The 27270-nt window shown below is 52.9% G+C and overlaps 3 protein-coding genes across 4 annotated transcripts; 1 reads left to right on the top strand and 2 right to left on the bottom strand.

Annotated features, from left to right (window-relative positions):
• Positions 1–1654: 1654 nt before the first annotated feature.
• Positions 1655–15596, bottom strand: HPS4 (HPS4 biogenesis of lysosomal organelles complex 3 subunit 2). Its single transcript, XM_054288844.1, has 13 exons — positions 15562–15596; positions 14609–14699; positions 13839–13982; positions 12334–12441; positions 10987–11103; positions 10796–10890; positions 9237–9309; positions 8517–8550; positions 7469–7565; positions 6109–6985; positions 3716–3848; positions 3354–3462; positions 1655–1826 (listed from the first exon to the last, which is right to left on the bottom strand). The coding sequence occupies exons 1-13, from the start codon at positions 15594–15596 to the stop codon at positions 1655–1657; spliced, it is 2085 nt and encodes a 694-aa protein (XP_054144819.1).
• Positions 15597–15716: 120 nt separating this feature from the next.
• On the top strand, positions 15717–19082 carry SRRD (SRR1 domain containing). Of its 2 annotated transcripts, none has more exons than XM_054288845.1 (8): positions 15717–15856; positions 15927–15967; positions 16056–16186; positions 16703–16801; positions 16939–17093; positions 17322–17367; positions 17648–18827; positions 18905–19082. In XM_054288845.1, exons 1-7 carry the CDS (start codon positions 15717–15719, stop codon positions 17852–17854), a joined length of 819 nt encoding a protein of 272 aa, XP_054144820.1. In that variant the 3' UTR covers positions 17855–18827; positions 18905–19082. The 2 variants fall into 2 exon arrangements, with proteins under 2 accessions (XP_054144820.1, XP_054144821.1); XM_054288846.1 differs by having other exon boundaries at positions 19043–19061.
• On the bottom strand, positions 19083–26987 carry TFIP11 (tuftelin interacting protein 11). Its single transcript, XM_054288843.1, has 12 exons — positions 26727–26987; positions 26035–26188; positions 25235–25391; positions 24924–25051; positions 24319–24471; positions 23126–23635; positions 22232–22338; positions 21830–21998; positions 21392–21635; positions 20680–20822; positions 20045–20210; positions 19083–19504 (listed from the first exon to the last, which is right to left on the bottom strand). Exons 1-12 carry the CDS (start codon positions 26921–26923, stop codon positions 19149–19151), a joined length of 2484 nt encoding a protein of 827 aa, XP_054144818.1. The 5' UTR covers positions 26924–26987; the 3' UTR covers positions 19083–19148.
• Between the last annotated feature and the right edge of the window lie 283 nt (positions 26988–27270).

Genomic DNA, 27270 nt, shown 5'->3' with positions numbered 1-27270 from the left:
GCTGCCTCCATAACCAGAGCAGTGGAAGTGTGCAGGGAGGTCACCAGGGAAGCAGCACCTTACCTTGTGCCATCTTCCACAGGGGTGGAACTGAAACAGGAGGTCACCAGGGTGGCTCCAGCTCAGGCTTCCCAGGGAGTTTTCACTCCTACGCTGCCAACAGGCTCCTGACAGTCCTTCCATGCCCAGGATGGGAGCAGTGCCACACGACTCTGCTCCTGCTGAAACACCTCGTCAGCTGCCAGGGCTGCCAGCCAGGTGGCATCTGTGCCCAGCCACCCCTGAGCAAGCAGCTGGCTCGTCCTCTGGAGTCCTCTGAAATTCCCAGCAATGTCTGAGGAGCAGCCCTGGGATGACAGAGCAACCTTGGGAACCGTCTGTGCTGGAGTGGGAGCAGAAGCTGTGGCAGTGGTGACCTTCCCATGCCCAGCTCTGATTCAGCACCTCCCCGCGTTCATGTCTCTGCTCACCATCTCTTGGTGACCCCAGTAACACATCTATCCATCAGGAACCTTCCAAGCAGCTGCTCTGCAGGACTGATTGAACCAACAGGCTCTGCCTGTTCCACCCCAGCACTGCAGGAACCACCCCTGGAGGAGGTAAACAGGGAACAGCTCCCACAACCCAGCCCATCACACAGGGAAGCACAAACATGACAACAACGTGACTCTGGCTGCTGGGATGAGCCTTGGAGACTCCTTTATTTCCACAGTCACACTCAGGGGTGTGTCTGCACCAGCAGCAGGGTCCAAACACAGCTATCCATCCCTCAGTGTAAGCAGCCACCACCACAGGTCCCCCTGGCCACCACGGATTGGGGACACTGTCAGAGCAGAAAGGGGACAGCAGCTGAGGGGGTACAAAACCTCTTTGGTCCCATCAGCTAAGAGGCAACTTTGGGGTCTGCAGAGTGTGGGCAAATGGAGCATTAAGAGCAGTGAAATGAGGTCCTACAGCAGGAGGGAGGGAGCACAGGCTGAGGGACACTCCCACCACCATCACCATCACCCAGCCCCTGGGAGGCTGCACATCCACAAGGAGGGCAGGGCTGGGCTGGACCATCACTGACCAGGGAGGTGTGGAGGGACAGGGACATCCCTCCAGAGTCACCTGTGGTGTAAAAACCTCCTGGGAGCACCCAGAGGGGGACTGTGAGCTCTGCAGCTCTTGTTCTGCTCCTGTGTGACAACAGGCAGGCACTGCTAAGCAAGGTAAGGCACAACGTCATGGAAGGATCATTGCCATGGATTAAGGGACAGAAATAAAGCCAAAGTCTGACCAGGGCAAGGGCAGACACAGACAGTGGCTGACTGACATCTCTGAAAGACAGCAGTGCCTGGGGGCTGTGTAACTCAGAGCAAGGTGAGGTTTTACCTCAGATCAAGGCACGTGGGGAGTCCCGGTAAAGTTCATGTAAACCAGAGCCCCAGGACGCTGCGTTCTGTCCTCAGTCTTTGGTAAATGCTGCCAGTGACACCTGCACCAGCCCAAAATGTGCTTCAGGAGAGGGCAAGGAGTGTCTCTTCCTCAGGGCCAGGCAGGCTGGAGACCCCAGAGAGGCAGGGGACGGCCATGTGCCTCTCTGGGCACAAACAGCTGAGACCTTCCTTCCTGGAGATGAACATTCACAAGGCTGAGCCGTTGTCTGAGCAGCTCACAGCAGGTTCACCCCATGCTTCAGCAGCTTCTGCTTGGCCTTGCTGGGCAGGCTGAAGGCGCTGTCATGAGGGTTGGGGACGCCTGAGTTGCGGAGGGGAGCTCCCAGCTGCTGGAAGTAGGTCTCCTGGACAGGATTCCTGCAGGCATACACGGCTGTGGAGGCATTCCTGGAGGGGCAGGGAGAGGCAGGAGTCAGACTGACACCTTTGGGCAAGATTCACAGCTGGGCACTGGGATCCCAGGTTTTGAGAGGGACTTTCAGGTGTCTCAGCATGGGAATATGGAGCTGAACAGGCACCAAACCCCTGAAAGCCACAGGGAACCAGACCCTGGCATCCTTAAAAGGGACAATGAGATAGCACAAAATCATTTAGTTTGGGGAAGACCTCCAAGACCATCAAGTCCAACCTGTGACTGAGTCCAGCTCAGGGCTCTGAACTGGGTGACAAGGTGGGGATTGGTCACAGGTTGGACATGATGCTCTGGGAGAGCTTTTCCAAACTTAATGATTCTGAAATCCCATGTGTGGCCACACTCCAAAGATTCCCCTTGCTGCCAGCCCAAGGCACCACGAGCCTAGAACACTCCTTGTGCCTGACATTCCTCCTCTGCCACTGCTGCTGGCCACAGCCAAATCCCAGCACAGCACCTTGCAGCAGGAACCACTCCTCTCACAGGTGTGATGAAGCTCAGACAAGAGTCAGATTCACTCACCACCAAAGCTGTGATTAAAAACATTAATTAAGACTAAGAATCCCCCCTCCCAGGGTATACCCTGCAGGAGGGCTGGCAGGGAGCAAAGCCAAGGACCCTGGATTCCTCCTCGAAGGAGGAAAGCAGCAACTGCTATGTTTGCTGACACCCTTCTGTGACAACTCTCCATAAAAGAAAGCAGTTTTAGTCATCTTGTTACTCAGGCTGATTCACACATGGAGTTGCTTTTTTCGGGGTAACAGGGAACATGCCAGCTTAGCCAGTCAGTTTAGGATTGGATTTAAGCAGCCAGCAAAGCTCATGCTAAACAAGGAATCCTCCAGCACTGAAGTGTGTGATTCACATTCCCTTGGCAAGCAGTGCTTGAGTTACTGTGTAATTCCCAGGAGCATCTTTATTTCATCATGTTTTGCACAAACAAGCAGGACCAGGTGGGTGGAATCTGTGCACTCCCAGCTCAGCTGAGGAAAGGGGTGTCCACTCCAGCCATGGCCTGGGAAAGGGCTCTGGATGTCAGGAAAAGCTCTGGTTTTTGGGAAGGGCTCTGGCTGGGATAAGACCATCCTTCCTGGTGCATCACAATTGGGTTTGCCATGCACATCACAGAGTGTTTCCAACCCACCAAGCCGTGCAAGAAAACAATATCTAGGTTGCCAATTCTGGGCGCCTCTGGCTCCCTGCCGAGACACAAATTTATTAGGAACAGCTAAATTTAAAACTGTGTCTTAGAACCTTACAGTGCCAGGAACTGGCAATTGTGTGAGTGTTGCATCTTAATCCAAGCCATGGCACCACTCAGCTGTGCCCTCAGCCCACCCTCCTGGTGCCACTGCAGCCTCTCAACACCCAGGAACCCATAATCAAAGGAAATTTAGGGAATAAAGCAACGTGACTGGTCCTGGGATGTGGTAACAAAACCCAGCCAGCCTTGGAAAGGAGTTGTGCCCTTCTGGGGCAGGTGGGTTGTGGGCAGCCCTTACCTGATGATGACTTCTGAGGCCGTGGGGAGCTGGCTGAAGTCGGAGTGGATGAGTGTGGCTGCCCTCAGGAAGTGCCGGTCCAGGGGCCCAGGGGTGTGGGGCAAATTGGCTGCACAACAGGAGAGAGGGGTGTAAAAACCCATTCTGCAGTGTGCCCCTGTTCACTGAGCAGGAAAAGGCTCTGGAGCTCACCATACACAGCTGCAGAATGGGCTGGGGACACCCCCAATCCCAACAGACAAAGCTCCCACAACAGACCTTTGATCTGGCTGAGAAATGTTGTCTGAGGCATGAGGAAAGGCTCCCATAAACCCCATTCTCCTCATTGCTCCCTCCTGCAGGCCCAGAGGATGAAGGCTCACCTGTGAAGACGTTCTGGACACGGTCATAGTGTGTGAAGCTGTAGTTTGTCCTGGCTGAGGCTGAGGAGTCCTTGGGCAGGGTCTCCCTCAGGTGAACCTCGAGGCCATTTAGGGAGGCCAGGCTGCTGTGGTACTGCAGGCAGAGGGAAAAGAAAAGCTCAGAGCCTCACCTGGGCTTCAAGGAAGTTCTGGAAGGAGTTCAGGTGACAGAAGGACCAGACCCTTCCTTGCTCTGCTGTTCAGGCTCCCACCTAAAATGGCTCGGAAATTTTGGCATGGAGGGAACAGACAAGTCACAGAGATCCCAAGGGAGGGAACAGACAGGTCACAGAGATCCCAAGGCAGTGATGGGGCTCTGGGCAACCTGGTCCAGTGGGAGCTGTCCCTGGCATGGCAGGGGTTGGAACAGGATGGGCTTTAAGGTCCTTCCCAACCCAAACCAGTCTGGGATTCTATGATTCAGAAAAGGGCCCTCCAGCCTGACAATCAGCACCTGATGCTACTAATTACAGGAAAATGCAAGGCCCCATTAATTTACCGTCAGCCATGACTCTCCAGGGCTCATTTCCCATGATTTACAGCCCCAGCAAGGGACATTCCTTTGCTTACACCGGGCAGCACAAACACACACAACAAAGCACTGAATGAATGCCAAGCTGCTATTCTGGATGGATTTTCAGTAGTGCAGAGGCCCTGATCATGCTGAGGCTCCCTGGGCACAGGCAGGGCACAGGCAGGGGTCCCCCACCACTCCTGGGAAGATTAACTCCACAATCCTCATCCTGCCAATGAGCTTTTCCCTACTGGGGAGAGGATCAAGCCTTTGTTCAGCAGGACGGCAGTGCCTGGCCTATCCTTGACCCCTGTCATGGCACAGATTTTCCTTTCTGTGCAGTGAAATGAAGGGATAAGACCTAAAGAGCAGCAGGAGGCGAGGCCAAGAGCCTCCCACTCCACAGGGAAAGTCTGGGATGGAATCCACCCTCCCAGAGGTTCACAGCTGTACAAGCAGCATATTTTACCCTTCTTTGGTGCCATTTGGGGGCCTCAAAGCATTCAAAAAACACATTAATAGTAACTAAGCTTTGACATCCCTGAGAGTGGAGGGTCATTTTTAACCTACAGATAAACAAAGGGACAGACAAGCTGAGGTTGTGCCTCAAATCCAGCAGCAGCAGAGCCCAGCTGCTCCTCCTCCAGACAATGGACATGCAGGGCTCCTCTCCTCAGGGATAACACACCTGCACCCACGGGAGGGTGCAGCAGAAGGGCCCAGGCACAGCTGAATTCCAAGGGAATTGAAAACAAGGGAACGTGAGATGGAAGCAGGATGTCTGGGGAAAGAGGAACCTGAATGGAATGAGGGCTTGTCAGTGCCAGGGCAAGACATCAGGGAAGATGAACTGCGCAATCCCTGTGCAGTAGGGATTCCACTCTCCAGCCTGACAATTCCCACCTGCCTGTGTCCCTCCTGCTGTTCCAGACGAGCAGAAAGGGGACAAAGTGCCATGTCTGGTGCAAAGGGCTCTGCCTGCACCTCGGGGCTCAGCTGATCTGGCAGCAATCCCAAGGCAGGCACATCAGCCCTGCTGTGCAGAGCAGACATTCCCCAGCTCCCAGGTGTCCCACAGCTCCGAGGGGAAGGAGCAACCTTGAGGCTCTGCATTAGTCTGAGCTTCCCTCCACCTTCCAGTCTGGCTGGGGAAGGAAATTAGGTTGTTCCTATGGCAACTGGCATATCAAACAGGGCTCTGCAGCTTTGACTCAGCTCCTGGTAGGGAGGCAGAGGCCAGGCAGCAGCTCTGCAGCTGATGCTTCACAGGAAGCACGGGGGGCCAGCACATCCTGTCTCTGCTGGATGGGAGTGGGAGGGAGTCTGGGCACCCAAATCCCACCCCAGGGAGATTTGGGATTGCTCTGGTGTTAACTGAGTGCAGTGCCCACATGGCATCCCTGTCCCCAGCCCCAGGGAGCAGCCTGGAGGCTCCCACAGCCAAGGGAACCCCTCTGGGTCCTGCTGCCAGCCACGTCTGCAGAGCTCCCTAAGGAGAGGCGGTGACACACAGGCTGGGGCTTTAACACACCCAAAAACCACGGAACCCACGGGGATCCCCAGCGAATCCCAGCTCCAGCAGAGGCCCCTGGCAGCCCGCGGGTGTCTGTCACACCCCCACGCTCTGCTCCGAGCCGGCAGTGCCAGACAACAGCAGCAGCACCGGGAGCCGCCTGTGAGACGCGGCTGGCCCCGCTCCGCTCCGACAGCTCCCACGCAGCCTGCCGAGCCTGCCACAGCTCCCAGCAGGTGATGGAGGCACCAGGAGCACGATTCAGCACTGCCTGCTCAGCTGTGAGCCCCGTGCCCCCCAGCAGCGGGGCAGAGCGTTCCCACTCACCACGTCCTGCACGGCGCCGCGGTCGCGGCTCAGCCGCTCCTCAGCCAGCAGCGACAGCACCAAGCCCTGGATGCAGTGAACGTAGAGGCTCAGCTGGGCTGGCTCAGCCCCTGTGCCACCCAGCCTGTCCCTGCTGCCTGGACACGGCCTGTCCCCTGCAGGGGCACTGGGCAGAGCCTCCTGGAGCTCTGGGAGCAGCGGCTGCCTCCTGTTGTGGAGCTGTGCGTGTCCAGCAGGGCCTGGACAGTCCAAGCCCCAGCTGTGGTCACCAGCTGTGCTGTCACTTCCCCCAGACACACGGTCCTGGCTCACAGTCCATGGCTTGTCCTCCTCACTGGATTTTCTCCTGCTCAGCTCCTGGGCAGGAGAAGGAACAGCTGGGCTGTGGCTGACTGAAAGGGAATTTTGGGAAGCACAGTGACCAACGTCAGAATCCACATGGGATTCCCCCTTGTCCTGGCTCTTCTGCTCGCAGGAGTAAGGGCTGGGAAAGGAAAAGCCTTCCAGGTATGGACCTGCAGTCCAACTACATTCAGTCTGGAGTGAGGAAGGGCTTGGGAGCTGCTCTGTATCGCTCTCTGATGGGAAAGATGTTTTCCTGCTGAGCTCTGAGTTTTCACTGCCTGCTTCACTCAGGTTGGCAGCTGAAGAATTCCTTGTGCCGGCTCCCATTCCAGAAAAGTCCATTAGAGGACTTGCAGGGCTGCTTAGCTGCACAGCATCTCCTGGAGCAGATGTTTCTGATGCATCCTCATGGGACTTCTGCACAGAGATTCCATCCAGGGCTTGGTGTTCAGGAGCTCCTGTTGATTCTGGAACTGCCTGGGAGCAGAGAGCACTGTCCTCTCCTTTGGGGCCTGCTGGGGACATGGGTGACCTAGTGGGAGATGATAAGTGAATGAAACACTGAGCAGGATCTGTGTGGAGTTATCCCATGGCTGCTAACCCCACTGGCTCCTGGCACTGATCAATGGCTGATACCTGATCAATGGCTGATCCCTGATCAGTGGCTGATCCACCCCCTGCTACAGAGACCTGGGAAAAGGATGGGCCGAGGTCTGACACAGGTGAAAAGCCTGGGAATCTCACCCTGCAGGCTCCTGGGAATGTCCCTGCCTTGTCCACAAAGCAGTGCTTGAGGGCCAAGAGCTCCCAGCTGGCCTGGGGAAGCAGCTCTGCTCCAGGCTGCTCCCAGCAGGGATTTGGACATGGGAATTCTGCCCAGCCTGAGGGACTCAGGCAGCTCCAAAGGCAGTGACAGAGCCTGAGTTAGCTCCAGGGAGAACAGTGGCAATGGCAACAGGGACACAGTGTGAGCTCCTGCTGTGAATCTTGTCCCTGGGTCAGGCTGGTTTCCTACCTCACCATCCACTCCACGGGGAAGTCCTGGAGAGCAGAGACCTCCTCTGCAGTGAGGAACACGGGCAGCACTCGGACACCTGGCGGCAGCAGAGGCTCTGCAAGAGCAGGGGAGGATTCAACAGACATGGCCCAGCTTAAAGCCACAATCCAAACTGTCACAGATGTATTTTATGAAAAATCCTTTTGACAGGATTTTTCATAAAATATGAATTATGAAATATTTTTCAGAAAATTCTTTTGACAGGATTTTTTTTCCTGAGAAGCTGAGAGACCTCAGAAATGAGATGTAAACAATAATTATCTGCTGCTGTGAAATGCAACAGGTGCATCTGTGATTGGTCTCATGTGAGTTGTTTCTACTTGATGACCAATCAGAGGTCCAGCTGTTTTGGGACTCTGGTCAGTCACAAGATTTTATTATCAATCTTTTCTATTCCTTTCTAGCCTTCTGATGAAATAATTTCTTCTATTCTTTTAGTATAGTTTTAATATAAAATTCTCTTAATTATATATCATAAAATAATAAATCAGCTTTCTGAAACATGGAGTCAAGATTCTCATCTCTTCCCTCGTTCTGGAACCCCTGTGAACCCCACCACACCAAACCTCATGATCCTGCATCCCAACTGAGCTGGGCAGCCAGTTCCCAGCATTTTCCCATCCCTCCATGCCTGACACAGTTAAATTTCCCCTCAGTGTTTCCATCCTGGCAGATCATCCCCACACTGACGCTGAGAGAGAGGGGATGGCTGGAGGTTTGGACTGCAAGCACCAGCCATCTGTTGTCAGGGCCTGGTAGTGGCCAAGTGGCCACATGGGGAGCTGGAATTAAGGCTGGGAATCTGCAGAATCTGGAATCGAACCCAAAAGAGCAAACCCCAGCAGAAGGAGCTGGTTCTGATCACACAGCACAGGCTGGCTGGTGGCAGCAACACCCTCTGGGATATTCTGGAGATACTCCAGCACAGCTTGGGTGTGAATCCCAGAGAGGCAGCCCGTGCTCCCATGCAGGGAAGGCAGCCCAAAGGATGCAGCTGGATGCTCACCAGGCTCCTGCAGCTCCTCAGCTCCAGGCTCACTCTGCAACAAAAGCCAAAAATCAGCTCTGTGCATGGATCAGGGACACCAGGACACCTCTGTCACCCTCCCAGTCCCCTAAGGTTGCAGCAGACCCTACATCACCCTCCCAGCAAACTCTGGGACTCTTCAGTGCTGGGAAGTGTTTTGGTCCTTAGGGAGCTCTCAAAGCCAAGGGGAGCTTCCCAAGAACCAAAATACACCTAAAATTCAGGACAGAGCCCAGATTTATCATCACCACCTGCTCAGGGAACAGAAATTCCCTTCATTCAAGCAGAAGAAAAGCAAAGGTTGCCTTTATATCTGCATACTGATGGCTTTTATAGAACATCTTGATCACATACATAGTAATTTTTGACAAGTTTTAGAGCAAATGAAAACTGCTGTTTGTCAGAGACTCATTTGGTGGATTTCCCAGTAAATACCAAAACTTGTGTAAAAAGCCAGTCAAAACACCACATAAATGAGAACTCATGAATTCAGCAAGTTAAAGGCTGAAAAAAAAAAAAAAGCTAATTCAGAGTGCAGAAATATTGGAACCTTATTAAATCATGAGCAATAAAAGCTTTAAGCATCATCACCAATATTTGTCCTTCCCCATGGTGACACACGCCAGATCTGTGTGACAAGAGCTCCCACAGCACATCCTCACAGGAATCTGCCTGCAGGGAATGTGCTCAGTGCCATACCTGGCCTGGGGACCGGCTGCCCTGCAGAAGGACTTTGGCAGTGAGTGGAGGTGGCAGCTGGGTGCTCACAATCCTGAAAGGACAAAGCAAAGTCAGACAAGCACAGAATGGTGTGGCTTGACAGGGAACTTAGAGATCAACAGCTCAGACAACTCTGATGGCATTTGGTGACAAAATGTCTCGACCAGACAGACCAGAGGCACAGCATGACACACCCTGGTGCAGGACAAGGCTCCCAAGTCCCTCCTCAAGTCAAATGCTCAGGTCCCTTCACTCTCAGGTGCTGCAGTGACTCACTCCAGTGTCCTGCCTGCAGCTATGAGGTCACTCCCTGGCAGATGCTCTCCCTGTGGCACATTTCCAGTGCCTGTAAAAGGTGTCACTGGAACAGCTCATGCCAATGAAAAATGGCACTTGAGCGCTGCTGCCAAGGAATTCTCGGAATTCCCCACCTCCTGTCTTTCAGGGCCACCTTGGAGGCTTTCCTTGAAGTCATTCAGTCATCTTTGATGGAAGGAAGCTGGAATTTCTCATGGAGAATCCTGACTCCTCCCCCTGCGCACCTCCTGTCAGTACAGACAGTGGTGCTGGCCAGCAGGTCAGACAAACCCAGGGACACACGGACACACCTGCACAGAACTGCACACCTGCAGAGGGAACACTGCTGGGAGAGCACAACATCCACTCATCTCCCTTTTCCTGGGTGACTTCTCCCTAAAAAGCCTCAGAAATTCAGTCCCCACACCCTACTGAGTATCAAAAACCAGCAGATTTCTACTAAAACCCAAATCATGAACTCCTTCATGGTGATGAGCACAGATAACCTTGGAGAGACTCCAAGGGCCTGGAGTGGCAGGACAGTGAGGCAATGGACTCAAACTGCCACAGGGCAGGGTTAGATGGGATATTGGGAAAGAATTCCTCCCATGAGGGTGGTGAGTGTCACTACAGGACACGAAAAAACACAAGCGCACGCCGCTGTTCTCAAGGTGAAGGAAAAAAGGGAAGTTCTGACTCCAACATTTATAGTTTTCCAAGAGAGACGGTGGATTGGAGGGTGACAGTGCCACCTCTCCAATGACACTGGTCAAACCAACAGCCCATCAACTTCCTCCTCCTCCATAAAGGAATGCAAAACAATGAGTTATTTACAGAAAGTGTGTGAGAAAGTTCACTGCAAGAATGTCAACATCAGAAGGCTTAGAAAATCTTAAAAAAACAGGGTGACACGGTGAGGCCTTGGCATAGGATGCCCAGAGAAGCTTTGGCTGCCCTTGAATCCCTGGAAGCATCCAAGGCCAGGTTGGACAGGGCTGGAGCAACCTGGGCTAGTGGAAAGTGGGGGTAGAACAGGATGGGATTTAAGATCCCTTCCAATCCAAGCCATTCCATGATCCCACAATTCCACAAATCACTCAGTCTCAGTGACCATGGACAGCCAGGGACTGCCTGGCCTGAAGCTCTTGAACAACCAAGAGCAGCCCTGGATGCACTCCAGGACCCAAGTCCTGGAAAGGGGTGGATTTAACCCTCCAGGTATCAAACACCTGGTTACTTACAAGCCTTTGTAGAGGATGCAGCCTGCCAGGACATGGGGAGAGCGCTGGCACGTCTGCAGGATGAGAGCTGCCTTCAGCAGAAGCAGGGGATCCACCTGGGCAGAGACAACGAGTGAGGCCACAAAATCCTGGGAAAGCAGCAAATAAACAAACACAGTGGCACTGGGGCACTGCAGAGGACAGGCTCTTACCTTGGTTTTGTCCAGATGCCAGAGAGAATTGAAAATCCTGTGGAGGTCACTGGTGTTCTTTTGGATGTGCTCAATGTACCTGTCCCACTCCCTGCTCAGCTCCGCCTGGGAAAACGCCTGTGGGTGACAAACCCCCCACAAATACTGTCACTGCAAAGTGTCTCTACCTTTGGGATGGGAGATGCAATCCACAGGGCCAGGATAAGGTCAGGAAAAGGTGGGAGGTGATACTGAAGGGAAACTCCTTAGGGTGAACATCTGGGGAAGGGTCAGCAGAGCCCCACAGGACCTCAGAGTAATGGTGGGAATGACCTGCCCACTTTTCCAGGTCCCACTTCCTGGATCTGTGACCCTTGGCAGGAGGAAGGGAACACTGGGGCACCAGAGCTGGGACACCATGGGAAGTGTTTCAATTGCCCCAAAAGTCACCGTGTCCCCAGTCCCTCTTTGCCAGGTCCCTCATTATCACGTCTCAGTCTCTTGTTACAGTGTCCCAGTCCCTTGTTACCATGTCCCCAAGCCCTCATTACTATGTCCCAGTCCCTTGTTACTGTGTCCCCATGTCTCCAGTCCCTCACTACAATGTCCCAGTCTCTTGTTATTGTATCCCAGTCCCTCATTACCATGTCCCAGTCTCTCCTTACCATGTCTCCATGCCCCCAATCCCTCATTACCATGTCCCAGTCTCTTGTTACAGTGTCCCCATGTCCTCAGTCCCTTGTTATCATGTCCCAGTCCCTTGTCACCCTGTCCCCAGTCCCTCGTTACCATGTTCCAGTCCCTCATTAACATGTCCCAGTCTCTTTTTACCACGTCCCAGTCCCTGGTTACTGTGTCCCAGTCTCTTGTCACCCTGTCCCCACACCCCCAGTCCCTGGTTACCATGTCCCAGTCTCTCGTTACTGTATCCCAACCCCTCATGACGACATCTTAGTCTCTCCTTACCATGTCCCCCCATCCCCAGTCCCTCGTTACAATGTCCCAGTCCCTCATTACCATGTCCCAGCCCCTTGTCAGCCTGTCTCCACACCCCCAGTCCCTCATTATCATGTTCCAGTCCCTCACTACTGTGTCCCAGTCCCCCTGTTCCCCTGTCCCCAGTCCCCTGTCCCCAGTCCCTGGTTACCATGTCCCAGTCCCTGGTTATTGTGTCCCAGTCCCTTGTCCCCCTGTCCCCACGCCCCCAGTCCCTCGTTATCATGTTCCAGTCCCTGGTTACCGCGTCCCAGTCTCTTGTCCCCCTGTCCCCAGTCCCTGATTACAATGTCCCAGTCCCTGGTTACCAAGTCCCAGTCCCCTGTCCCCCTGTCCCCAGTCCCTTGTCCCCCTGTCCCAGTCCCCGGTTACCGTGTATGCCCCGCGCACGGGGCCGTGGTAGAAGGTGAAGAGGCCGATGAGCTGCTCCAGGAGGCGCCGGCAGCTCACGTCAGGCAGCTCCACAGCACAGCCCAGGACCTGCAGCACACACAGCAGGGCATGCAGGGGGTTGTCAGACAGAACTCGGGCACGACAAGTGAGAACAGCTCTCATCACTTTCACACAAGGACAGGCAGCTCTGTGCAGGCAGACACCCCTCGGAATCACAGTGACAGGAAAAGGAAATGCAAACATACCCACACAAGAGCCCTGGCGCAGACAGGATAAATAAATATCAGAGATGCAGAGCTTCAGACACACTCCCTTCCCACGTTAGATGACCTAACTTGGTGCTTTAATAGCTAAGAACATTTTCCTCAAAATAAGTACTTCAAAACATTCTAATTAACTCATTATTTATATTATGATGATGCTCCATCTAGGTTTTGAGTTGCTGAAACAGAAGCGGCAGTGCCAATTAAATGGGGCTGGCTGGCCTCAGCCCAGTTGCCAGGGGAGGGTTTGGGGCACTTTTGTCACAACTGCCCCACACTGCTCTTTATATATTAAATGTCTGTGGACACTGACAAAGCTCCGGGGATGCTGAGGGCGAGAAGGAAAGACCAATCAGACTATCAAACAGTGACTGTGTCCTTACAAACTGCAGCACATGGAATCCTGTTATCCCCCATCCCTGGAAGTGTCCAGGGCCAGGTTGGACTGGGCTCCCCATGTCCTGGCAGGCTGCATTCTCTACAAAGGCTTGTAAGTAACCAGGTGTTTGTTCCCTGAAGGGTTAAATCCACCCTTTTTCAGGGCTTGGGTCCTGGAGTGCATCCAGGGAGCAGAGCAAGGGCTGCTCTTGGTTGTTCTTCAGGCCAGGCAGTCCCTGGCTGTCTGTGGGTCACTGAGACTGAGTGGTTTGTGGAATTGTGGGATCATGGAATGGCTTGGATTAGAAGGGATCTTAAATCCCATCCTGTTCCACCCCCTGCCATGGGCAGGGACACTTTCCACTAGCCCAGGTTCCTCCAAACCTCATCCAGCCTGGCCTTGGACTGTGTCCTTACAAACTGCAGCATGTGGATCCTGTTATCCCCCATTCCTGGAAGTGTCCAAGGCCAGGTTGGACTGGGATAGTGGAAGGTGTCCCTGCCCAGGGCAGGGGATGGAACTGGATAAGCTTTAATGTCCTTTCCAACCCAAACCAGTCTGGGATTTTGGGATTCTGTTTCCAGCTGGGAACATCATCAGAAATCCCTTTGGGTGTGGGCACAGAAATGAGGTACTTGAAATTTTTCTGCAGGACGCTGAAGTGACTGCCAGGCCTCAGAAAACAGAATTTAAGTTATGAATGAAATGAAATTTGTGCACTGCAAAGACCCTCCCTGGCTCTCCCTGGGTGCAGCCCACACCCTGAATAATAAACCCTCATTGTCTGATGCCATCCTTCAGCTGTTTTCAGTCTGTGACTGCTCTGGAGCTCCTCAACTCACCCACAGAAAGTCTCCATCCACCACCACAGCAAACTTGAGCTTCCTGAGGCGGACCAGGCTGGGAGGGGCCCCGGAGATCTCGGTGAGGCAGCGAACAACCCCGGCCATCTGCCCACACAGCAGCTCCTGCTGCTCTGGGATGGTCTGCCAGGGAGAAAAGGCTTTAACTTCCCATTAAAGCACTCAGAAAAAAAAAAAAAAAACAGTGCTGTTTTTAGGTATAAATAAAAAGCAATTATAATTTCAACTCAATTTGCAGAAAGGTTTGTAAGGAATTGGCAGAGACTACCCAGAGACTGCCCAGGGTAGTTGTGGAGTCACCATCCCTGTAAGAGTTCAGAGAATGTGTGGGTGTGACACTTGGGGACAAGGTTTAGTGTCACTGAGTTCATGGCTGGACTTGGTTTTATTCCAACCTTAACAACTCTGGGATTCTATAAATCAATCGCAGTAGAACAGGCAAATTTCTGGGAGAAAAATAATTGGGTTGCATTTTCCAGGCAGCACAAGGGCCTGGGGCTTATAAAGAGGAACTTTCATCCCTGGTGTGTTTTATTCATGTCACCAGGACAGAGCTGGATTGTGCTGGCCTGTGCTCTGAGAGCCCACCCCTGCTCCACCTGGAGCTAATTGATAATTGGGATTTCTTTAAAAACTTCTTAAAATTTTTGTGACTATTAAATAAGGATTAATCCAAACCACCTGGAAGCCTGACCCCTCCCAATCCAGACTGATCAGCAACCCTTTACAGGTAATAAAGCAGACATTACCTGGGGAGGGTAAAAATAACAGATGCCAGCACTTGTAGGATCCCCTTCCTCCTTCACTTTTGAGCCATCATAAAGGAAAAAGTAATTCCACCTAAAAAAAATTGGCAGAAATGATTGTGTATTTGGAAACTGTTACCCTTCTCCCTCTCCTTTCTGTTTCTACAGAAGAGCAACAAAAAGTTATTGCAAATGGAGAGACACGATTCTTTGCACAATCACATTGAGTTTACACCCAAAAGCAGCACCAACAAGGTCCCTCATTACTAAATTTGACGACTTCTGTGAGTTTAAAATAGGTTCTATAACTCCAACTCTCAGACACCTGGAAGGAGATCTGGAAAAGATTTGTGAGATATTGCACTCTCAGCACAGCAGATAATGATAATTAAGAGAGTACAATAATTATTATAATTATCGAGAATTATTATCCATGTGCATCCCAAACAGCTCCCGGGTGCTGCCTGCACCCAAAAACTCCCAAGAAGCAGGAGACAGCAGGGTCCCTCTGACGATATGATATCATCCTGCTCAGAATTTCTTGAAGGCACATCACATATTCAGAACACTCTCCATCCTGTCCTGTCACTCAGCACTAACTCGGAACAAGTTTCGTGGTGGAGTTTCTCCATAGGACCAGCCCGGGTCTGGAACGAGCTTGGTGCAGGATTTTCCCCGTAGGAACAGCCCGGGTCTGGAACGAGCTTGGTGCGGGATTTTCCCCGTAGGACCAGCCCGGGTCCGGAGCACCGGCTGGCTCAGAGGCGGCACCGAGGAAGCCGCGCCGCTGCCGGGCCGGGAGCGGGAGGCTGGATCCGCTCCCGGACCGCCCCTCCACGGCCCGGGACGGAGCTGCTGAGCCCCGGGAGCCGCCAGACCTCACCGACAACCGGGGACAGAACCAGCGAGGGGCCGGAGGTGCTTCCCGGGGTACGGCGGGCGGGGACGGGGCTCACCATGGCGCGGGACCGGGCGCGGCGGGGCGGGCCATGGCTGCGGCGGCCCGGGGATGCTCGGCGCCGTTCCGGGATGGTCCGGGATCCCCCCGCTCGCTCCCGCCGCCGGTTCCGGGCGCGCCCCCGGTCCCGTGACCGCGCACGTGACCGCGCGCATGGCGGCGCTGGCGGGAGGGCGGCGAGCGGGGCGCGCCCGGCGGCGGCGGGGCAAGAAGGAGGAGGATGATGATGAGGAGGAGGAAGGGGAAGGCGGCCCCGGAATAGAAGCGGTGCTGCGGCGGCTGCGAGAGGCGCGGTGAGTGCCCGGCCCCGCTCCGTGTGTTCTCCCCCCACCGGGCCCCGCTAACGCCGCGCTCTCCCCGCAGGGACGATCTGCTGAGCTCCGGCTTCTGGGCGGCGAGCGCCGGTGAGTGCGGGGAGCGGGGGGTGCGGGACAGTGGGGACAGCGGGGACAGCGAGCCCCGGCCCCGCCGCGCTGACCCCGCCGCCCGCAGGAGCCGTGCGGGCCCCGCTGGGCACGGAGCCCCCCGCCCGCTGCGTGTGCTACGGGCTGGGCCGCTTCGGGCGCTGCCCCATCGCCCGCTACCAGCTCGCCTTCCTGCTGCTGCTGCTGGACGAGCTGAGGGTGAGCACCGGCACCGGGGGGAGCATGGCGGCAGCACCGGGCCGTGCTAACGCTGAGACAGAATAGAAATCCATTTTGATTTAGGTGAAATGTACATCTTTGAGTCTGTGGTTAGAAAGCATAGCTATGTAGCCTGACTGCAAAGCCGAGGCTCAGAGAAACTGCTTCAGTGAAGGACAGAGATAGGGGGGGAGACAGAGGATGATGAAGAAAGACAGACTGCTGTGAGAGCAGGCCAACCTGACCTAGGAATTCTTTCTGATAAAGAAGAACTAGCTGCAAATGTCACGCGAAATTCATAAAAATTAATATGTATGAACCTATTGTGAAATTGTATGCATGTGTATTTTAGAGGGGGATAAAAAGGGACGTGAAGTTCCCAGAAGTACGCATGTCTTTTAAGGAGAGTAATCTCCACGTGCGTCCGGCGCTGTAATAAACATACCGGCTTTACAACTCTCCCAAAGTTGTGGAGTTTTTGGTTATCTCCCCAAAACAACGCCGCTGTCCCCGCAGGTGCCGCCCGCACACTGCGCACTGTTCGACCCGGCCTTCTCAGCGCGGGAGGCGGCGGCGCTGCGAGAGCTGGGGCTGTGCCTGCTCCCCGAGAATGAGGTGAGGACACCCCCGGGTCACACCGTGAGTGCTGGGGCTGTGCCTGCTCCCCGAGAATGAGGTGAGGGCACCCCCGGGGAACAATGCGGGGCCCACGGACGGAGCTCGGCCGTGATGGGCTCGGTGTTCCTGGGCAGGAAGGGAAGCGCGGCATCGAGGGTGTGACCACGCTGTTCTACATGGTGCACTGCGGGAAGGCCCTGTACAACAACCTGCTGTGGAGCAACTGGAGCCCAGCGGCGCTCTCCAAGCTGGTCATCATCGGGAACAGCTTCCGAGGGATCGAGGAGAGGTCTGGGCACAGCCTGGACAGGCTCTAGTGCCTCCCACCCTGCTTTCCTCTTCTCTGTCCCCCTACTTTATTGCCTCTTAACAGAAATTTCCCTGTTTTGTGCATTTTTGCTGCCATAGTTTTCAGTCATGAGCCCTCTCCCCTCTCCTCTGTCCTAGCCCCATGCAGAAAACCTGTCTAAATCCACAGGAATGTGGTGTCTAATGTGGATATCTTCTGTTTTTGTAGATTGCTGTCCAGAATCTTGGAGAGAGATTATTCTTACATAGCAAAGGTGAGGCAACGGTTTAACATTTTTGTTCCATGTTGACAACACACCTTTTAATGAAAAAGGAAATTAATTGTCATTGGAAAGAAGAGAGGGGTTATTTTCAAAACTTTTTTCCTGAACACTATAATATAAAAGCTAATCACTTTAGGATTGTTGAACATCTGCAGAACATCCTACACACAGGGGCTGAGGGTAATGTAACATCATTCTCCTCCTCACTGGCTCAGCTCTGCAGGAAGGGGCTGCTGCATTGTCTGTAACTTTTTCCCCAAATGATCTTTAGGTCTTGAAAGGAGTGGAGGAAGTGGCACTCCCCAGTCACCCACGCTACCTGGACACCTTCAATGACACCTCTGTGCACTGGTTTCCCCTGGATAAACTGCAGGAGCTCTCCCCTGAGGTCTGGGACTTCGTGGAGGAGCCGATGTACCAAGATTGTGAGGACCTGGAGATCATCAGGAAGGGGGAGGAAGCTACTGCCAAGTCCTGACCATCCCTGTGGTGGCAGGGCTGGGATCCACATCTCTTCCCATGGAAGCTTCTGTGCAGCTAAGATGGAGCTCAAGTAGCAACTGTGGCATCAGGCTCTGTCCAAAGTGGCAGCACCTGAATGCTGAGGTGATGGGACATTTTTGTATTTTATTTAATAAAAAAGTAAAGCTGAGCTTTGATTTACGCTCACTGAACTCCGGCAAACTGATTCCACCAAAACCTGCCTTGGGAGCCATTCACACTGCAGTGACTGCTCTGATTCCCTCCCCTTCCGTAATTCAACACCTTTGCATGTCCTACACACATTGCAAAGCATCAGGAAGGGGAAATTATCAGAGGGGTTTGTACTGGGAGGTGTTGGGGTCTGATTCCCAGTGCACACTTGGAAAAAGCTCCCAGCTCTCAGTGCTGCTGAGATCAGCTCTTGATCAGTCCTGAGAACAACCAGGTTGATGCCTCCAGGAAAAAAAGCTTTAGTGTTTCTTCCCTCACCTTGTGCTCTTAACCACTGCAGTCCCATAGCAGAGAGAGTTGAGGCAGGTCCTGGCTGTGTGCAGCAAAGAGGTGCCCACTGTGTGAGGGATGTTGTGGGGACAGCAACTCACTGCCAGCACAAGCTGTGACATCTGTCACAGCTAGAGACTCAGGGGACTCAGCTAGGCCAGCCCTCACTGAGCAGAGAATGCGATCCCTCCTAACCTGCTGGTAAACCTGTCCCAGGTGGCAATTACAAATGTCAGCACTGCTTGTTCTCCCTTAGCCTGGCTTCTCAGGTCGGGAAATCTGGCCCTTCGCCCTCTTACCGCTGCCTGAACAGCTCTTCCAATAAAAGCACCCTGGCATCCAGCTCCAATGTCACTATTTACAAACCTGGAACTTTATTCTAAGGATTACCCAGGGGCTGTTCCTGGGTGGTGACTCAGTCCCCAGCAGGGCCTCACTTGGCCATTTCAATGAGGCTCTGCAGTGAGGTGAGCACTCTGCAGTGAAGAGGGACCCTTTTGCACAGAGGCCTCACTTGGCCATGTCAATGAGGCACTGCAGCGAGGTGGGCACCCAGATCTCCTTTTACACAAAGGCCTCACTTGGCCATGTTTATGAGGCTCTACAGCAAGGTGGGCACCCAGGGTGGTGTCTCCTTGCACAGAGGCCTCACTTGGCCATGTCTATGATGCTCTGCAGCAAGGTGGGCACCCAGATCTTCTCCTTTTGCACAAAGGCCTCACTTGGCCATGTCAATGAGGTTCTGGAGCGAGGCGGGCACCCAGGTGGTCTCCTCTTGCACACAGGCCTCACTTGGCCATGTCAATGAGGCTCTGCAGCGAGGTGGGCACCCAGGTCTTCTCCCCTTGCACGAACACCACGCCCCTGTCGATGTAGATGACGATCCTGCCGAAGGTGTAGAGCTGCTTGCCCTCGTGCCTCTTGCCGATGACGGGCATGAAGACGATGTTGTGCTCCTCGGCCTTGGTCTGGATGAGGTCCTTGAAGTTCATGGGCACGGAGCCGGCGGCGGCGCCGATGCCGCGCTGGGCCATGTTCTCAGCCTCGCGCCGCTCCTGCATGGCCTCGTACTGGAAGTCCTTGCGCCGCTCCGTGTGCGTCAGGTACGCGATGTTCTCCCGCGCGCCCGGCTGCATGTACCCACCTGGGGGAGAGAATGGGGAGAAAACCATCCTGAGCTGCTCCCCTCCATCCAGGACATGAATTGGGAGTGTGGTGGTCAAGTTTGGGCTCAGAAAGGGAGCTCTCAGTTTGGGAAAGAGGGCAGATTTCAGGTGCTGCTCCCTCAGGCACGCCCTTCTCTTTTACACCATGTAACTCCCAACTATCACTTTTAGGTTGTAGGGAGAAGCATGTGGAAGAGAACTGCTGGCTCCCGTCACCTCACCATAAAGAAAAAAAATACCCAATAATGACAGCTTTAGAAGTCAAGCCCTAAAGGATGATGTCTGACTGACAGGGCAAGGCTAGAAGAGGATCAGTTGTTCAGTGGCCCAGGAAGCCACCAAAAATCTGCTTCATTGCAGTCCACAACTATTGAGCAGCACCGCAGAGTTGTTCTTTAAGGACAGAGCAAGGCAGAGCCCACTGACTTTTACTCATGTGAGTTCCTGCCATGCTGCCCCAATCAGCCTCCCAGTGCTGCCAGCCCAGAGCAGCAGAGCCACCCCCACGAGCCACCTACCCACGCTGGAGGACACAGCCCTGTTCATGATGTCAAGGGCTTCGTTGAACTTGTCTTTGATGGAGGGATGTGCCAGCACCTGGTCTGAGAACATGGACTTCCAGCCCAGGTACCACTTGGTGATCTCCTCGTAGTTGGGGCTGTTACTGAGCCAAGAGCAGAGCACCTGCAGAGCAAGGGACAGGTCAAAGGCAGCACAAGGATGTCTGTGCAGGAGAAGACCCACTGCCACAGAATCCCAGAGTCATTTAACATGGAAAAGACTCCACAAGTATTGAGTCCAATGTGTGACCAATCACCCCCTTATCAACTAGCCCAGAGCACTGAGTCCCACATCCAGGCATTCCTTGGACACCTCCAGAGATGGGAACACCACCATCTCCCTGGGAAGCCCCCTCCAGTGCCTGAAGACCCTTTTGATGAGGAAATTCCTCCTGATGTCAAACTTAAATCTCTCCTAGCATAATTTACCACTTGGTTTATTACTGTCAGTAAAAGGAGGAACTGTTGCAATGACTACTGAGCTGTGAGTGGGAACCAGCCCAGCTCAGCACCAGGGTAGCAATTCCTGGACAGGAATCACTAAAACACTCCCCAGTTAATCAAACCTCTTTCCTCAGCCCTCAGTGTCTCACCTGCAGCCATTTTGGGAAGAAGTGTTTCTCCAGCAGCCCAACGAGGCTGGAGACAGAAATCATCCCCTCCCAGTCGATCACCCAGTAAAAAGCATCCATGTGCTGCTGGTGAGGGTTGATGATGAGCTCATTCAGACACATTCCTGGGAAAGGAGAGGAGAGTTAGAAAAGAGCCTCACTCAGTTTTATCAGTGCCCTGACCTCTTTTACCACCAATGCACAGAACCTGAGCAGCACCTTTTTGTTATCCTAAAGGACAGTGGGGATCTTTGGCTGATCCTGCCACAAAATGGTGCATTTCTACTTCCAGTGATTACAATTTGCAGCCAGAACTGAGAAATGAAAATCACTTGAATATTTTTTAACCTTTGAGCCTCTTTGCATCACAAATCTCTTGGTGAAACTTTAGAACAGACCAAGGAATTCAAGAGTAACAGAGAAACATCTTCCAGGCTGGTCCTACCTGACAGCTCTCAGATATTCCTACCAGCTGGAGATGGATGATTTATAAAAAAATAAGACAGAAAACCTAGAGAATAACCGGAGTAATTCCTTGTATTTTTCTAATCTTTCTGCTTCTGCACAGGACTGGTAGCAGAAAATCAGAGGCAAGCTTGGTCTAACCTCACTAACAACAATCTCTGATGTAACACTGGCAGCCACATATTAGCAAGGTGGAAGGTGCCACTGCCAGCACTGTCTATTGTCTCACCGAGTTTAGGCACGATGTTCTTGACCATGAAAGCCTCCCAGGAGCCAGGAGTGAACACATCCTTCCAGGGCTGGAGGATGAGCTTGGCAGAGGAGTCGCTGGGGTGCCACTTCTGCAGGGCGTTGGCCAGCTTGTTGCGGATGGGCGAGTACAGCGGCTCCAGGCGCGCCTGCATCAGCGGCAGCCAGGGGTGGATCCACGAGTGGATGGGCACCGTGTCTGTCAGAGGGTTCCAGCTCTCCACCTTGGGGCACAACAGCAAAGATTAACTCAATCCAGCCACCAGCAGCAAGTTTTTATGAAGCATAAAGAGCTCTGATGCAACCCCAACTCCTCAATCCATCGGCAGAGGCTGCACACTGGTGTTTGGGAGTTCCAGCTGGAATTCAAACACTGGTTCAGAGCGTGCCTTTGCTCTTCCCTGCCCTCTTCTCTCACCTCCTTCTGCAGCTTGGGGAAGATGAGCTGATCCAGAATGTTATCCAGAATCCACACAGGGACAACGTTCACCCAGCTATCCAAGAAATCCACCATGGATCCACAGTTCCTCGGCTGCCACCGCGCCACGATGTTCCTGACATATGGCATCCAGATCTCCCACATCAGTCTGCCAAGAAACCCCAAATAAATCAAAGTGAAGCTCAAAGCTACAGCCTGGGCGTAAATAAAATAAATGGGAGCAGTTAGTTAAAGATGCTTATTTTCTATAGCTGCAAACTGGATTTTAACAGGCCCAGCAAGGGAATCCTTAGGAAAATTTCCCTTGTGCCTGCTCTTTTCCATCCCTGAGGAAGCAGCACAGGAAGATGCTGCACAAAGTACAAATCATTTGTTCTTTACCTGTGGAAAGCATCTGTTGACAGGTCCTGCCCACTGTGGGATAACAGCTGATCGTTTTCCAGAAGGCTCTTCCACTTGGCTATGATCTCTGTGCCGTATGTACAGTCCTGGGAATGACAGGGCACAAACGGTCTGTATTCCTTCCCATTAATTCCAGCTGGGATCTGCACAGAGCAGGCTGAGGGTGTGCTCAGCACAGCCAGCCTTCTCACCTCCTCTCAGGGCAAGCCAGGAGCTTGCAGTCTTAATTCCAGAATCCCACAATCATTAAAGTTGGAAAAGAACTCCCAAACCACTGAGCCCAACCTGTGCCCCTCCCCACCTTGTCACCAGCGCAGAGCAGTGAGTGCCACATCTGTCATTTCTTAAATGACTTTTAGTAAAGTCCTGCCAGAGGAAAATCCCACCTTACAGTATTAACACACCTGCAGGAAGAGGACAGTCTGAACTTTTCCAGGTGTACAGAGAGATCCACACTCTATCCCAGCCTAAATGGCACTGAGAACAGACTGTGCATCTCTGATACCTGACAGACAAACCTCTCCTGCTTCTGCTAAAAAACAACAGCTAGAGATTTGTTTTTCACCAAATTTTTCATCCCAACACTCATAAAAGAGATTGGTTTTAACCTTACAAACTCCTAAATTTTTACCCAGCAAATGTCTGAGAGCGGGGACAGTACAGTTTGATTTTGTCTCTTATCTTTTTCTCCAGACTGATCAGGAATTTAGAATCCCAGAACCCCAGATTGGTTTGGATTTGAAGGGACCTTAAACCTCATCTCATTCCACTCCCTTCCATGGGCATGGTCACCTCCCACTAAACCACATTTGGGACAAGGTAGCAAAGATGACTGGAGCCATCAAGTGAAAACTGCAGATAACTCAAACACACCTTGAGGGGATCCCAGTTCTTGAAGTATTCCTTCATGAGAGGATAAACTATGGCCACTGCCAGGTCCACCCTGTCTGACATCCTGTACTCCTCGTAGTACTTGTCCTGCAGGGTCTCAAAGATCTTTGCACACTCATCCAAGGTCAGAGGGTTCTCACAGCCCGGCTGCATCCGCCTCTCACACTCCTCCACCATGTCCAGCACCTTGCTGAGGTTGCTGATGGCCTTCTCCTCGTGGGACAGCACCTCAGCCATCTTCTGGATCTCGTGGCTGAGGTTGACCACCATGTCCCTCTCGTACTGCAGCTGCCGGTCGCTCTGGATGATCTCCTGCTCCGTGATGTCGATGAGCAGCTGCAGGTTGTGCTCCAGCTCGGGCAGGGCAAAGCCTTGGGGCTTGGAGTCCTTGCCCAGGGGCTGCTGGGGGCTGTCATCAGGGATGTTGTGCTTGTGGCTGATCTGGCTGTAGCTGTAATAAACCTTCTGCTCCCGGCCCGTCATGTCGATCACCTGCCAGCACACGGAACAAATTCTCTAACAAAAAACTCTCAGCTTCAAAAAATGAGAAAATCCCTGACTCCAAATTGAAACCTGGAGATTTTCAAGGACCTTAATTACTCCAGGAGGCTGCTAACATACACTGTATGAGAACAAGAGGATTGCCTCCACAATGGCCTTCTCCAGACACAAGGAGCCAGAACAAATAAGAGCCAATCTGGAATCAGAGCCAGAAGAATCTCCTCACCTCATCCCAGTTTCACTGAATGATTCTACAAGCAGTGATCTTGCCATTGGTTACTGCACTTAAAACTTCCATAATTTTATAAAGATATTTTAATATCAGATTCATATTATTGAGTTCCCTTACTGTCCCTTTGAGGTAGAAAATGGTTCAAACAATCCCAAAAAGGACAACTGTGCTTTCAGAAGAGGGTGAGTGTTGATTATGACAAATGTGAAACAATTAAACTTAAATTGCAATAAATCCCCTACACACACTGTGATTTAATCTAATTTGTCACCACATCCAGGTGACACAGAGCTGTTATATGGTTCAGGGATGAGCTCCATGAGGCTGCACAGGCAGTTCCTAGGACTGGCTTTACTGAGGTTACCACCGCCTAAAATGTGCTGGTGACACCAAAGGGCCCAAACTGTTCCTCAGGGGTCACATCTTGGCTTATCAACCTCACCTTGACCTGAGACAGCTCCTTCTGAGGGGCTGCAAGCTGCTTGCTGATCCTGCCCTTGGCTTTCAGCTCTTCCACTGTTTTGTAGCTGTACTTGGGCTTTTTCTTGCCTCCGTTTGGGTCCTTCCGCCACTGGCTGAGCTCCTTCTGAAACTCCTGGAGAAAAACAGCAGAGTTGTGGTGGCTGCTCTTTGTCACATCCCAAATCTGCCTCTTTTTACAGGAAAATAACCATCAGATCAATGAGGAATTTGTACAGGAAATAAACGGGAAGTGGAAAAGCTCCTGCCAAGCCAGCTTGGATGCTGTGGGCCAGTGACCCACCCTATGGATTAAACGAACAGGATGTTCCTGGTCTTTTATTTAAACAAAAGACAAAGACTATTTATGTGGGGGACTCCTCAAAAGAGGGATTCTAGCAAAGCTACTGAAATACAACAAAGAACATTAGAGTGACAAGGAAGATCTGCCTAAATGATATCAACATGCTCTGTGTTTGGATTCTTATCTACAATGAGTCCAAACAGTTTTCTCTGACACAACAAATTAAGAAAACTGCGTTGTGTACACACAGCACAGCAGGGAAACAGCAAGAACCCCAGAAATACCTCCTCAGCTTCCTCTTCTGAGTCCACCACAGGGAAGTCCTGCAAGGACTGCGTGGTCCTCTCGGAGCCGTAAGCGCCCACAGCACCTTTGCCTTTCCTCTGCTTGGCCTCGATGGGGTTGATGATTCCTGGCAGGATGGGAATGGGGTCAGCAGGAGCAGTTTGTGTGCTGGGAGAGCACTGAACAGCCAGGCTTTCCCTGTGAGTTACCAGATCAGCACCAACACCCTCCCTGGCACTTCTTTAAGGAATCCAACCTCTCCCCCAAACCCCCAGTTAATAATAAAAACCAGCAAACACACTGACAGTACCTTGAGCATTCTTCCCCAGACCCCTTCCAGGGACATATCCCATCTTCTGGAGAAGCTTCTGCCCAATTCCTTTAGTGTGTCTCTCCCAGCTGCCAAAATCCACAAAGGACTTGGAGCCTCCTACGAAGCCTTTCTGGCTGGGCTTGAAATTTCCACCCTGTCAAAAACAAACACAGGCTTCAAATAACCAAAGTGTGCAAAACTCCCGTCAGAAGGTTCTTCCCAAACTGTCCAGCTAACTGTGACCTTGCTTGTGCATCCATGAAGCACCTGTGGAGATCCCTGAAATTCCTCAGATGGGAAAGGAAAATCCTGGAAAAACTCTGGCTGACAACCTGACAGTTCTCAGGGTCCACCACCAGATTTAGCTGAAGCTGATTCCTGATTCTTTCAGGCTTTAATTGAAAATAAGAGTTTGAGTTTTAATCTATAACATGCCTGGATTTGTCTGTTCTGTGAAAGCAGAAAAATAAAGTCTCTGAAAGGCAGGAAACCACAGGAATTCTCTCCTTTAAACCTCCATTGACCAAAGGGAATATTGAGAAAAATGAAAGGACTGATTCCTAAGGACACACAGTTATTATATAAATGTACAGTTGTACCAATGATTTATTATCCTGATTTTTGTTTTATCAATGATACAAAATCCAGAGTAAACACTTCCCTTACTGACACATTTGGGTCTCTGGTTTAATTATTCCTCCGTTTTTTTGTGCTCTATTACAGCCTCACTGCCCTCGACCACAGCCTGAATTTCATAAACACAAACCAGAGAACAGTAAATTTCCTGGAGAACTCACTGTCTTTAACTTCTTGGGCACAAACTCCTTGGGAATCTCCTCCTGCTTCACAGGCTTCTCATCATCATCCGAGTCCTCATCCGAGAGCTCCTCGGCCGCCGCCTTCCTCAGCCCAGCGCTCACAAAGCTCACGGGGGCCGAGTAATCCCTGGAGCTGCAAAACGAGAGGGAATCCTGCTCATTCCTGCAGGAGCCTGGGGGCTGCCGTGCCTTACACCCCCCAAAAATGCGATATTAAAGGCTGTCGAGCTGTTTAACCCTGCTTTTGCCAGGCAATCGCCATCCTCCCTCCAGCGCTGCAGGGAGTGAGCTCAGGGAAAATCTCTACAGGTGAAGGGGTCCCGAGGGCAGCCCGGGTGGGTGTTCACAGTCTGGAAAGGCCCAGGGAACGGGGGGAAGCTCCAGGGAACAAGGGGAAGCTCCAAGGAACGGGGGGAAGCTCCAGGGAATGATGGAGCTCCAAGGAACGGGGAAGATCCAGGGAACGGGGGGAATCTCCAAGGAACGGGGGGAAGCTCCAGGGAATGATGGAGCTCCAAGGAACGGGGAAGATCCAGGGAACGGGGGGAATCTCCAAGGAACGAGGAGAAGCTCCAGGGAATAGGGAGGATTCAGGCAACGAGGGGAAGCTCCAGGGAACGGGGGAGCTCCAGGGGTCCCTGAGCGGGCCGGGGGTCCCAGCCCGGCCGTACCGCTTCCCTCCGAAGCTGGGCCGCTCCTCGTCCGAGTCGCGCTCGGCCCACACGCCGTAGGTCGCCTCCTCCTTGGTCTGGCGGTGTCGCTGCCGGTGCGGGTTGAATTCGTTCTGCAGGTCCCAGTCCGACACCTCGAAGCTCTCCATCTCCACGCCATCGTCTCCGTCCGCGCCGTACAGGTGCGACATCGACATGGTGGCAACGCCACGATGCCCCGGCCCGCTCAGGGACCCCAAACCCCCTCAGGAACTACTGACTCGGGACCCCAAACCTCCTCAGGAATTCCCGACCTGGGACCCTCGGCCCCGCTCACGAACCCCAGCACCGGCCCCGGCCGCGCCGCCACAGCGGATGCGCCCCATTCACTTCCGCAGCGCGCAAGCCCCGCCCCAAACCATAGAGTCGCCAGTAGCGGAGCGCCCGCGCCGGTAGCGCCGCCTTGTGGCCCGGCGGTGTACAGGAGGCGGAGCCCGCGCGATTAATAATTAAAATATTAAATATCAAATCAACACTTTAATGGTGTCCGACACCGTTGATGGGG

This window comes from Melozone crissalis, unplaced genomic scaffold, assembly GCF_028551555.1.
Source record: "Melozone crissalis strain CALT ecotype California unplaced genomic scaffold, PUWL_Pcris_2 ptg000063l_1, whole genome shotgun sequence".
In the NCBI taxonomy this organism is placed as follows: Eukaryota; Metazoa; Chordata; class Aves; order Passeriformes; family Passerellidae; genus Melozone; species Melozone crissalis.
The sequence above is the reverse complement of the archived record's forward strand: the minus strand, read 5'-3'. Positions and strand labels throughout refer to the sequence as shown.

Excerpts from the sequence above, each read along its gene's own strand:
- HPS4 (XM_054288844.1), bottom strand. The coding sequence starts at position 15,596 with ATGGCCCGCCCCGCCGCGCCCGGTCCCGCGCCATG. Across the intron at positions 12,442-13,838 it reads TGGATGGAGACTTTCTGTGG|GTCCTGGGCTGTGCTGTGGA; the intron begins GTGAGTTGAGGA and ends TGTGTGCTGCAG. Across the intron at positions 8,551-9,236 it reads GCAGCCGGTCCCCAGGCCAG|AGTGAGCCTGGAGCTGAGGA; the intron begins GTATGGCACTGA and ends CTTTTGTTGCAG.
- TFIP11 (XM_054288843.1), bottom strand. The coding sequence starts at position 26,923 with ATGTCGATGTCGCACCTGTACGGCGCGGACGGAGACGATGGCGTGGAG. Across the intron at positions 25,392-26,034 it reads TGCCCAAGAAGTTAAAGACA|GGTGGAAATTTCAAGCCCAG; the intron begins GTGAGTTCTCCA and ends TGTTTTTGACAG. Across the intron at positions 22,339-23,125 it reads AGAACTGGGATCCCCTCAAG|GACTGTACATACGGCACAGA; the intron begins GTGTGTTTGAGT and ends TGTCATTCCCAG.
- SRRD (XM_054288845.1), top strand. The coding sequence starts at position 15,717 with ATGGCGGCGCTGGCGGGAGGGCGGCGAGCGGGGCGCGCCCGGCGGCGG. Across the intron at positions 16,187-16,702 it reads TGCTGCTGGACGAGCTGAGG|GTGCCGCCCGCACACTGCGC; the intron begins GTGAGCACCGGC and ends CTGTCCCCGCAG. Across the intron at positions 16,802-16,938 it reads GCCTGCTCCCCGAGAATGAG|GAAGGGAAGCGCGGCATCGA; the intron begins GTGAGGACACCC and ends GTTCCTGGGCAG.